At 41.2% G+C, this 13,094-nt stretch overlaps 1 protein-coding gene across 1 annotated transcript in view; it reads left to right on the forward strand.

Annotated features, from left to right (window-relative positions):
- Nucleotides 1-13,094, forward strand: part of ERBB4 (erb-b2 receptor tyrosine kinase 4) — a 483,510-nt gene that overhangs the window by 358,467 nt on the left and 111,949 nt on the right. Inside the window, exon 17 of the mRNA XM_058809969.1 lies at nt 12,608-12,740. Coding sequence (XP_058665952.1) covers nt 12,608-12,740 — 133 coding nt within the window. The remainder of the gene's footprint in view (nt 1-12,607; nt 12,741-13,094) is intronic.

Here is a 13,094-nt window from a genome sequence, read left to right on the forward strand (position 1 = left end):
CCTCAGTGAATGGTTCCGTAATAATTCATTAATATTTAATACATAATAAATCAGAACTAAAGCTTGTAGTCTTACTTCCAGTCTACCTGTGCAATGTAGGATTGGTTACTCTTTCTTAGTTAGAAAAATTAACATGACAAATATATTAGAGTTGAGAGCCCAGACTTAATTCTCTGCAATTTGGCTTACTCCTTGTGGCCTTACTTAGGTGTGAAGGAGCTGCAATTCCTGCATGAAGCAGGAAGCTCTTGTCTGGGGTTCTTTGGAGCATTTTTCTTTTCATTGCCTGTATAACATGAGTTTTCTGGAATGATGGAGCATTGAACGTGTAATGCAGATGAAAATTTGCACATTGACATTACCTTTTTTTGTTTGTTTTACACTCCAAAATGTATGCTTACTTCTCAATTAAATTGCAGTGGCTTTTCCAGCATTGGATCAATAGCAGATAACTTGTTAATGATGATAGTATAGTTGTCTGTCAGTCCTTTTCCAGGAATGGAAATACCATTTTCCAGTCCTTTGTAGGAATGGAAGTACCAGTGTTGAATTTGATACTTGACTGGTGTGTAGCAAACAGTAAATGAGTTAAAGTAAACAAGCTGTAGGTTTCAAGGAATTAACAAAGTCCTGACTTTGGTGCTGTGTGTGGGAAGTTGTACCTCAGCATTTATCAAAGGTGGAAGCATCACCACAAATACCAGCAATCATTCAGGAAGAGAGCATTAGAAAATCAAGCTATCAGACCAAATTGCTTATTCTTACTATAATTTTTTCCATGCTGTAAAGTAACGGGCTGGGAAAATGTCATGTAAATTATCTGTACCTTTGGGTAGTAGTTTCAAAAAACTAAATTCAATTTCTAATGGGAAATGTGGGCTAATACTAAACTCATTCCCTATGCCATGGCCTCTCTTTGTTAGTTCAGCTTCCTTTGTATTTCTTTGCTGTAATGTAGAGATATTTTGCCTCTTTTCTCCCTGGTTACAGTGGTAGTGGAGAGAGTTGAACAGACCCTGTACCTTCATAGAGACTGACTGTTTTCCCAGGAATGTGTGTTACAGGGATTTTAGGGAAGAGCCATTGGAAATAGTGCCTTGTGTCTTGGAATGAAGTTTAGGAACTCAAACAGCTAAAGCTTTTTTTGGCTGAAAGTGAAGGTAGATTCTCCTCTAGAAGTACACAGGTAAGAAGACAGAGTTTGGTTAAGGATGGCACTAAGTCTAGCAGACTGAAAAGGAGAGTTGGGTGTCTGTCAGGTGTAAAATGGGTGAAATCTGAGAGACATTAAGGGCAGCAAAATTCCAGTGCATTTCTAATGAAGGTTATTAATCCCTGAAATAATTTTCTGTGGTAATGTTCTCTTCTTCAGCACTAGACTTGTGAAATCAAGACTGGGAATTTTTTCCTGCGAGCAAGATCAGTTTGTGCTGAGCTTGGGGGCAGAGGGTGGTGTGGATCCTCCTGCCATGGGACAGGACACTTCCATGTCTGTGACAATAATTTCCAGCTGTGATCAGCTCGTGATCTAAGCTACAGTGTCCTTTAAATTTTGAGTTAGAGTACTGAGTTGGACAGAGACAAGCAAATCCAGCTGCTGAATCCTGGGCTGTGGCGCCTGTCAGCTGTAGGTGAGGCGCAGACTTGCACATGACTTTACACAAGATTTCTGTTCTGTTCACACATGCTTGCTCATTTGTAGTTAGGTCAGGTAAAATTCTGAGTTTTCAGACTGTCCTTTGCTAGGAGAGATGAGAAACTCATTCAGATCTTATCTGTACTTTTGTAAAAAAGCTTCATGCCTTTTTTTTTCCAATCTGATGTAAATTTTTAATGACACCATTTTCACTTGCTGGTGAACAAGCTCTTTTGCAGACATATTGGCTGTTTCATCAATAGAAGATAATGTTGAAAATAATTTCTGTAGTTATCTGAGATTGAACAAATGATAAAACAGGCAAGGAAAGATTATGGGATAATGTGAAGAGCAGGTGCTGGCTAGTTGTGATTGAGCTTTTCTTTGGCAGAGGACTGTGAGGAGGTAACTCTGTATTTGCCTGTTGTGGACATTTCTCAGCAGACCTGGTAGTGTTTCTCTTACTAGAGAGTTGTGGCATTTATGTAGAAATCTGAGAACAAATACAAGCTCATCCTCAGGACAAGGGCCAAGCTTTGGTTAAACATGGTCCAGTCATGATGTAATCCCTGATTTGTCAATGATAGAAAGTTTTCTAGTAATGCCTAAAGGAAAACTGTCTGAAATGCAATCAACCTTTTTAATGAAAAGTATGAACTTTTTCCTCATGCAATTTGTCTTGGACTCCCAGTACTCTCCTGTGACATAGCATGTGCTTTGAAAACACAGGATTTCAAAGCAATACACCAGTGTTGGGCACCTCTTAAAATGCTCACCTCCATTTTTATTGCATCTTCTTATTGTGTTCACTGTCCCATTTTAACTCAGAGTTCTCTACTTGTAAATCAAATTATGTTTAGATGTGTCACTGAAATTAGGTAGTACAGCTATGTCTTAGAAGGAACAGAAGCTGTAAAGCACCCTAACATGGGTGAAAAGAAGTGATGACAGCAGAAAAGTAGAAGGAAGAAAAAGGATGGAAGATGTAGTTTTATTAGTTGCCATTTCTTTTGGTCAAGTTAATCCTGCAAGGTTGGAATCTGTAGGCCTAATGTCAGTGTAGGTCATGCTGAAGAGGAGACAAGACACTGCAATCCCTGCTTTTAGTGATAAACTTTGTTCATCTGCAAATGGATCAGAAAATAATGCTGGGAACATGGACCAGGGTATGCAGATCCTGTAGGCTGGTTGGTCAGAAGCAAAGGAACTGCAGTGGTAGACTGCACGTGGTAGACTGATGTGGTAGACTGGAAGGAAGATGTGTAATTCCAGAATTACATGTGTAATTCAGCAGCATGGCAGTGGCTAAACCCATCTCCTCCAAGGTCCCAGCAGGCTGGAATCAGCCATGGGATATTTTCAGTTCATGCCAGAGGTGTCTGTGTCCATGGGCATTGCTCTGCTTGAGTGAATAGCCTTCCTTAAAAAAATATGTGCCAATTTCAGAAGTAAATCACATCTTTCCTGCCCCTAATGGACCAATGAAGGGAAAAAATGAAAAGGTAAAAAGTATTCCTGCATTAAAATGGACCACTAGTTGTTAATATGCATAGTCTCAATCACAGCAGGGATAATAGGCAAAGAACAGATTGAGGAGATAATATCCTTGCTTTAAAAATGTCCCATCTCCCATAGATATGCATTCCCCTCCCTCGTGGCAGGTATGTCCTCTGCATGTGAATAACTTGGTGAAGTTCAGAGCTGTTTCACTTCAGCTCTGGGTGAGTTCTCTCTACTTCCAGTTCCTGGATCAACCAGTGGATCAGGGCTGCATATTCCAAACTTGGGGATGTTTGAGTCAGCTTTTAATCAATGGGTTTTTAAAATAGAGGAGCAGTTTCTAGGAAACTTCCAGTGAGAAGAAGGGTATCACTAAGAAACTAAGCCAAAACCTACAGCTGTATCAGTATGATGGAATATACTCTCTCAAGGTTTCATCAGCCTTTTTGTGCTGGTGATTACTTAAATACTTGAAATACATATATTTTTGTGATGGAATGAGAAGCAATCCCTCTCTCTTTCTCATGACAGAGTCAGGGGAAAGAAAAACTCAGCAGGATCCACTACCTGCCAGAGTACTGGTACTTACTTAGGTTTGGGGATTTGGTGGAATGGGGAAAGGAAGGGGGTTGTGACTGGAAGAGGAAAAAGAGATTTTTAAGCTGGATCACCATTTCCCCAGATGCTTGGCCTGTTCTGCTCTGAAATTTCAGCAGCTGTCAGAAGACAAGTTTCTTTAACATTTAAAAGCTGCACAGATAAAGCAGTAAATTCTGGAATGTTCTATCATACAGAAATTTGGGAGAAGGAAGAGCTATTTTACTAAATTATCATTTTCCTCAATGTGAGCTATACTTTGCTACAAAACAATCCTAATAGAAGAGCAGTTGGAGAGTTGGAGTTGCGCTTAGCAGTACCCTCACCATGAGCTGCTTTCCTAACCCAGTCCCATCTGTGACTGGAGGTGGTGGGAGGCTGCTGTGTGCACAAACACAGCCCCATGGTCAGCAGAGCTGAGATGATGGTCACAAAGGGGTTAAGGTTTCCCTTGGCTCCTTTACAGCCCCTGAAGTGGATGGGATTCCTTTGGCTAGCTGTGGATATGGAGGAGAGCAGTGACAGTGGGTGAGTTTGGAGCTTCTGTGCTCAACTTTTCTTCTTAGAATGGCCTTTGGGGATATGCTGGCAGTGGGATGATGGCTGGAGTTTAGAGGAGTTGCAAGATACTCCAGTGTTTCTCTTTGCTTCAGTTGGTAACATAAGAATGACTGAAAAGTTATTAACATAAAAGAACTTTTTGGTTTCTCTATGTTAATAGAGAAACCCTTTTGGCCATAGTATCATATAGCAGCTGATCCTATATAAATCTGTGTCAGGAACAGGATATCAGTTTTATATGAGCTTTTTCCCCAGTAAGCAAATGGGGTTTTCTAATGATTGATGTAATTTGTGTAGGGTGTTTAGACGGTCTGCTATTCCAGTAAAATAATAGTGATAAATCCAAAAGCAGCATCAGGCATACTCAAAGAAATTCCTTATACTCTGTTCTTTATCTGCCTTCAATTTTCCTCCATATTTATGAGCACTGGCTGCATTTCTTTCCTGCTATGCTCCACAAAGATAAATTCTGCATATTTAGAACTCAAGTGATGAGTAGCTGAAATCTGTGTTGAAGCTAACAGCATCATGGCCATTGCTAGTGTTCTAATAAATGTCTCAAATGCTCTATTTATATAAACATGCCAGTGCAGAGTGAAGTGTGACTGTTTTGATTTAGGCTTTGAAGGAAAGATTTTTATCTGTGGGTGTGCATGAATGTACATAATACATGAAATATAAAGATGCATATTTTCAAATACATCCTGCTACAAATCCTCCATTCACTCCCATCTCAAACATAGGTCCAAAAGATGCTTTAATGCCACCACTGGTTATAAAACCTCAGCTGAAAGCCACATGAGCTCTTATTATGAAAGAAATTATTGGATATGACAAGGAACTTAAAGATGGGAACACAGTGTGGTAGTTCTGTTCTCACCTGTTTATCATGTCCCATTTTGTTATGATAAAATCAGACAATGGTTTAGGTTGGAAGGGACCTCAAAGCTCATCCTGTTCCATCCCTGCCATGGGCAGGGACACCTTCCACTGTCCCAGGTTGCTCCAAGCCCCATCCAGCCTGGCCTTGGACATCTTCAGTGATCCAGGGGCAGCCACAGCTTCTCTGGGCACCCTGTGCCAGGGCCTCACCACTCTCACAGGGAAAAATTTATTCCATATATATTATCTCAATTTCCTCTCTTTCAGTTTTGTGTTTTCAATTTCCCCTCTTTCTTCTGCCAATGTCCAGTGCTGAACCTTAGTCTTACTGTTCCCTTCTCTGCAGGAGTTTGTTCCCCTTGGAGAGGTGCTTGGGCAGAGATTGGGGCTCTTTTCAATGCACAGAATTATTTTTCATAAAGGAGAATCATAAAGTCATAAGGAATTCAGAGAAAGTAATCTGGTTCAGAATGTCAGACTTGGCCCCCAAGTACAGTCTTTGTAGACTCTCTACTGTGAAATACTCCTGGAGCTTGAGAAAGCAAATGCTTGCTGTCCCGAATGACTCAAAGCTGGAACAGGAAAGAGTCCAGTGTTCTCAACCAATTAAACAAAATATCTGCTCTGTGCTCCTTATATCTTATGAATGAGTACTTCCAGGAAAGACTGGCATTCCAAAAAATCAGGCACTTATAAAAAGAAAGATAAATGCATTTTCTGAAGAAAGATGTTGATTTGGAAAATGAAGTCAAAATGAAGGACATGAGGTAGAGAAACCTTCTTGCAGCCCCTTAGAGGTAGACAATCCACCTGTGCAGTGTACAGGCACAGTCACGTGTGGGTTTGGATATTTCTTCTGTAGAATAACTCAATTTCAGCAGACACTTAACTGAACTTAAGTGAATTACAAGCACTTTCCACTAGTGGAATTAAAAAAGTGTTTAAAAAAATAACAAAAGGAAGAGCACAATATTAAAACAGTTTTTCTCCCGATAGTTATTTTAAATAGTCCTGAACATTCTTTCATGATCTTTATTCTTTGTATTTATAAAAACCTATTGCAGAGCAGAATGTTCCAGTTTTGAGCTTGTCTTGGTTTGAAAAGACAGGTGTCTGCTAAGGAAGGCAGGAGCCTCTCTTGAAATAGAGAATATAAACCTCTGAATTATTGTAATTTTGAAAGGGGCTCTCAGGCAAAGATATGCGAGTAGGAATAACAGTTCTTTATTAGGGAAATTAAAAATACAAATGCAATAGTACAAAAAACCCAACACTGCCAGAGTCAGAACAGGCCCTGACCCCGTGTGTCAGGGTGGTGGCACAGTCCCATCCCATGGTGGCTCAGCCCTCCTGCAGTGCCAGCTGTGGTTCTGCTGGAGCAGGGATCCTGCACAAGGGGGGAGTTTTCCTCTGAAGCTCCAGGGCTGCTGGAGATGGGCCTGGGCTCCCTCTGGGAATGCAGGGGAGCAGAAAGCTGCTCCTCTGGGAATGCAGTGGGCAAAGGCTGCAGTGCTGTTCCAAACCTCAGATTGTATCCAGGTAGGAATGCTTGGCTCCTCCCCTGGGCAGAGCATCTCCCCATGGGATGATGGAATTTGATCAGCCATGCAGGGACACTCGGTGGCCATGAACAGCAGAGATCTCCTGGAGGGAGGGTTGGTTGTGGAAGAGATAAAGAAAACTGCCCAAGGAATAGAAAAGAACTGCCCCACCTCTAACAGATGGGAATGGAATACACAGCTCCAGGCACATCTTCCAACCTAAGACAGAGCTGCAGTGTGGATTGTCCATGAGACCCAGCTCCCACTGGATGTTTTGGTACCCACAGATTTGATGTGGGTTCAGATTTCATGTGTTTCTCCAGTAATTTAACAGGCCTTGCCATGGGTTGTGCTGCTCCCTGCTGCTCCTGGATGTGACAGTGAATGAACCACAAACAGTAGCACAAAGCAGGCCATGTTTCTATTGGAGAAAAGTGTGTTTTCTGAATGAATAATTTCATGTGCACAGGCATGATGAGCCACTGACTGCCACTGGTTGCAGAGCAGCAGGCTGAGTTGATTGCTTCTAACAGGAATTCTTTATGCAGAGAGAAACTCCTGGAGCTAATGCTGATAGTTTTGATTTCAGAGCAGTCCATCAGCATCCATGGTCATTACAGCTCCAGTTTCCTTTATTTAATGCAAAATATTATTGTTTGCAAAGAAAATGGGAAATATGACAACTTTATAAAGCAGATTGCTCTTTTACTTGCTGAACTGGCTTCACCTGTGAGTTCAGTCTAGTGGATTTAACTGGCTTTGTGTCACAGATAAATCAATCTACATTACATGGGGCCTGGCTTGGCATATTTTAAAACGAATGCTAATCTGTTTATTAAAAGCACAGGCCTCAAAACCGAGTCACTGTGCAAGCTCTTAACAATAGCATTCCTTTTTGAAGTTGAGGCAGAAAAGAAAAATCTCAGCCCATAAATGGCAGAGGTGCAAGAGAATTATTGGGACTTTTCAGTTTTAGAGCAGAAGTCCATAAAAAGCCTTGATATTGATACTGTAATCCCAGAGATTTCAGTAGTTATTCCCAGTCAGATGTATTAACAGAGAGTTAATATTGAGAGTTCTTAGTAATTTAGAGTGAAAATGTAACAGAGAGGTAGTTCTAAATTATGCCATTCAGATTTAAAACCATTTTTAAAGAAATCCATTGTGCTCTGTGTGTGGTAATAAAAATGCCACAGATTTTGAATCAATACATATTAATGTGTAGAGTGTTAGGCTGTAATAATTTTTAAAGCTCTACTTAATATTTCTTTCTTTATTCTCATTTACTTTGTTGAGTGAAATGGGGACCCCTACATTCTTAAAGAGGTGTGAGTAGAACATACCTTTACAGGCATTGATACAAAAACCAGTGTTTAACCAGGTAAGAAAAAAGCAGTTTTGTCAACAGGTGCATGTTTGTCCCCATGAGCCTTGGCCAAAATGAAAGCTGTGTCTGCTCCTTAGTGGTGTTTAACTGCTGAGTGCACCCAGACACAGACTGCAACCCTCAGGTGATTTTCCATATTGAAAAGTTGTGGCTAGTTGACAGTTTGCCCATCTCTGGATTAAATGTGGAATTGGTAGTAATTGTGTAACTGTAAGATCAGCTGTGAGTTAAAATTTGTGTTTACTCCTGATAAAACCTCCCAATCTGCACATAAATAGGGCCATTTATCAGTATTCAAACACCCTCCAATTAGGAGGGGAGAGGGGAGGGTGCCTTGTTCTTGTAAAAGAATCTAAAGCAAAGCAGTCCTGGTGAGAATAACATCACCTTGGGGTGAACACCAGGCACTCTGGACCTTGTGGCTGTGGAACTTAGCACAGCAGAGAGAGGCTGGTGAAACATCCACAAATTTGCTTCCCAGCCCAGTTGTTTATCTTGTGTATTTTAAATACTAAGATTGTCACTACAGGATTAGTAGAATCCATCAGATCTCTGAAAGAGCAGCTTCAAAGTTGGCTGAACCCCCACTGATGGAAGGGGTGAGGAATGCAGTGTGGGAAGCATCCATCAGGAGAAAATAATGCCTTGGTAAAACAAGAATTTGTGAGAAGGAGCTGCTTAGCAAACACTCAAGGTTGTAATGAATCCTGTTTGGATATACAGATAAAAACTCCAAGCAGGAGGAAGCTGATACAGGAACTTGAAGCCTTCTAAGAGCTTGGCTTCAAAGCTCAGTTTCTTTACATCTCAGACCAGGTGGGTCAGTGCCAAGGAAGAGAAGCAGGTGGTGTTTGTCAGCTTTACTCCATAGGCCACAGCTCCATTTCCTCTCCCCTTCCTGCTGCAGTCAAGAGTGTAAGACCAACCCTGTACTCATCCAAATCAGTAATCAGGCTTTAATATCTGATCTCAGGGCACTGTGGGAATTGCAGGTGTCCTGATCTTTAGGAGTGGATGGAATGGTGTGAGCCCTGCTGCTGAGCATCCTTGTCCATCTTGGAATACTAACTTTGAACTCAGTGTCAGCTTTGGTGTGTGGAAGTGGGCGTTAGGTGTTTCTAAATGTGAAAACACAGTATACCCTTTAGAAAAGAAGTACATATATATTATTCATGTCTCCTAAGGGAATACTGGATTCTTTCTTTCAACTTTTAGCCATAGATACATAGTTTCTGGTTTAAGAGGCAGGATTTTCATGTTATGGATCTTTTTTTCCTCCCACAGCCTCCCCAGCTGATGCCTTTTCCACTTATTAATTGGTATTCTGTCCTCAGTTGAGGGAAGGATGTGGGATAGCAAATTAATTATGTGGGGTTGAGCTATGATTCAGGGCCGTGTTTCTTGGACTGCTAAGCCTGTTTTGATGAGCATGAAAATCCAGAAACACCTAGCAGAGATTGTTTCCATCCTCTGGAGTAGATTTCCAGTGTGTAAAGGAAAGCAGTGGCTGTATCAGGAGTTTCCTGTTGGTGGGTTAGTGGTGGACCTCTAAGAAATGTGAGCCAGGGTTGACTTTTTGCTGTCCATTAATTATGCTGGGCAGCAGGACTGACATAGAACTTTAGCTTTTCTGAGCCTTTTCTGTTCTCCATGCTTTTAAAAATTAGTTTAAGATGATGATGGGGGCTTTGATAGTGCATTTTTTGTCTTTTCATCAGCATTGCTCATGGCATTAGTTTTAAGTGGGCAGTAGTCTGAGTGGAGCAAATGTCAGGAATTGCAGTCGTGTAGGTGGCTGTGGGACAGTAATGTAACAAAAGTAACTGGATTAAATCCTTAATGCCACTAGAGAAAAGGAGATTTGTGTGCCCAGCTGCCTGTGAAGCCAAACAGTTTGTTAGGTGCATATGCAAAAAAGGATTGGATTAAAAAAAAAAACAACAAAAAAAAAACCAACAAAATGGGAGAAGGTTTTGTGACTTCAGCAGCAGCTCTGGTCAGTGCCACCTTGCAGGGATCTCTGAACAACCCCAGAAATGGCCCAGCAGAAAGGTAAACAGCTTAATGGAATTCATCAGGGTATTACTGGTAAGGCTCTGCAAGCATGAAAATAAGCAGAGAACTGAGGCAGGAGAACTGATATTAGCAGAACAGAGAGAAAAAGCAAAGTCAACCCAACAAACACACATGAAAATAACCCCAGTGATGGGGTGGCACCCTGAAAACTGGGTTTAGGAAATAATCCAGGTGTGGTTGAAAGCAGTGTGAAGTGATAACAGGGAGCTGTGGCTGCAGAGACTTGGCATCTGGTCCTGGAGCAAATAAACCTGAGTTGTTGACTTTGGGGCTTAGCTCAGCAGCATAGAGAGGAGAAGCTGCTGGGTATGTGACCACATCCAAGGCTGGGGTGTTTGTGACTTACAGGATTTAATGCAAGGGTAGTGGATTTGGGAGTCAAGGCAATTGATCACTATTTGAGTGGAAAATACATTTTTTAATGTATTCCACTGATTTATTTAGCATTTAAATATATTCATTTATTGCACATTGTACTATCCCTTTCACACTTCTTTTTTAAGCTTGCTTGATAATATGTTTAGGTGGTACCTCCTAAAAATTCAGGTATAATATAGCATATTTCACATTAGCAACTAAAATGCTTGTTTGGTGAAGTCATTGAAAATTATTTCCTTTTTTTCAGTTACCTACTAAAAATGAGGACAATGTTTCAAAGTCAGTGAGAGTTCACATGAGGAATCATAAAGATCCATTTTGAACCCCCCCTTGTACTCTATAACAATAGAAGAGCTACAAACTTTATTTTCTTCATTACTTATTATGTCCCCTTTAGAACCATTTCTTTATTATAGTCTATCATGTAAATATTATTTGGACTACTTTTAGAGTACACAGTACTATAAAACTCCAATTACTTACTTTGACAACTGTTATGTTAGTTATTAATATGCACTTTAAAGCTGAGAGTTCTCCTGCCTGTTTAGTCACTCTGTGGTTTGGTGGTGTTTGTTCAAAATTATATGGCTGCTCATACAGCATAAAAATGAATTTTAAAAATTCCTCTGCTCAGGAGCATTAGGCAGTACAAGCTCCATAGGAGGCTTTTGGTGGCCAGTGTTTTTCATAATTGCCTGTTTAAGAGTTTCTTGCAATGTAGAAAGACATGTTAACAAAGGGGGGCATTGTTTGGGGTGGATATTCCAGATTCTTTAGCTCTGCACTCAAAATCACAGAGTAACCACTGGGGTCAGAAAGGACAATGTGTTTTAAGGAGGAGGAGGAGGTGGTGGTACTGGACTCATGTTCCCTAAACACCATAACCCATTTCCCAGCCTGACAACATTCCCTTTCCTTTATTTGCAAGCTTAGAGTTTCCATCAGGAAGTCTGTGAACTGTAATAGGCTTTGTGGTAATGTGTTTACCCTGGGAAAAATTAATTATTTATAAAATATGTGGATATAAATAAATTTAAATACTGGATGTGGGAGTGTGAGGCTTTCTCAGTGGTAATGTAGACTCACCTTCATGCACCATACCAGGTGAGATGGCACTGCTTCAGGAAAGGTTGTAAAAAGAAGAATAAAGAAAGGGTTGTATAAAACAATTTAGTATTTCTGAGGGAGACTCTAAAATTTTCCATAGCTGTGTGGTACATTTTTATTAATAGGCTGTAATGTACCTTTCATCATCACTCAGCTGTAACTGGGGGAGGCTTTTAGTGCGCAGTAGTGACATTTCCACAATCCTGACAACGGTTAATCTATGTCCTGGGCTTACCAGGCAATGGTTTCAGCACCATTGTCCTGCGCAGTTGTCATGCTGTGGTTTTACCCATCTTTTCAGCAACTCTGCGGCCACCTTTGGAGGGATGTTAAATGCTCTGAGTGTGTTCGTGTTGGCAAGTTGTTGGTATGTTGGTATGTTGCTGTGAAATTCCCAATCTGAGGTACTGCTATGAGTTTTCCTCTGGAGGGAGCCTGATTTCTCCATTGCCTGTGTAGGTGATCTCCCCATCTTGCCCGTGGAGTTCCCTCTCACTTCCTGCTTACTCAAAAAGGCACATTGTGTTTCTATTCTGGGAATTTTTCATGGGCTTGTTTTCCCCTGAATGCAGGAGCCCATGAGTTGATTTGGGTGGAACCAAAGCCAGCACAGGCAGATCTCTCACAGGACCCTGCAGATACCTGTGCCCTCATTTTGCCATTGCAGATTTGCATTTGCCATCAAAGTGCATGTTGTGTTTCCTTGTCCACACGACTCCTCACATGTGCATGGGGGTTTGTAAACAAAAATGGAATTGGCATCATGATGAAAAACAAGCAAATTCCTACCATGTGTCAATGTGTTTGCCCTGACTTCCCATCTGGGCTGGAATTCATAAGGCAGTTAATGAGCTTTCCATGTGACTGTGTTTTATGTACCCAAGCATTCTTTGGTCTCTCATCCCTAGCTGTGGAAGTAAAGTCTCTGATTCTGATTGCCAGAACCCCCCTGATTGCTGCTGGAGTCATTGGTGGCCTCTTCATCATCGTCATCATGGGCCTGACGTTCGCCGTGTATGTGCGGCGCAAAAGCATCAAGAAGAAGAGAGCCTTGAGAAGGTTCTTGGAGACTGAGGTGAGCCTGGGCTGCTCCTCACAGGCTGTCTGGGGAGCTTTTCAGGGTTGCTCTGCTTTTATATTAGAGGTGTTTAGGTCTTCCCTTAGCTGCAGAAATCCTTCTGCTTACTTGTGCAAACTAAACTGGTGAAAAGAACAAAGTTGTTTCAAGGTGTTGGTTTTCTTCACAAGTACAGATTCATGGCTTCTGAAGACCAGGAAAAGTTTCCTACCTGATTTCTCAACTCCCATCCTGCTCTCCACTGAACTTCTATCCCAGTTCATCAGTACATTTAGCAGCTCTCATGCTTAACTATTACAGGGTTTCATTCTGGCCATATTTAGGTTGACTTTTAAGGGTAAAGTAAATTCC

This window comes from Ammospiza caudacuta, chromosome 8 (genome assembly GCF_027887145.1).
Source record: "Ammospiza caudacuta isolate bAmmCau1 chromosome 8, bAmmCau1.pri, whole genome shotgun sequence".
NCBI classification, from domain to species: domain Eukaryota; kingdom Metazoa; phylum Chordata; class Aves; order Passeriformes; family Passerellidae; genus Ammospiza; species Ammospiza caudacuta.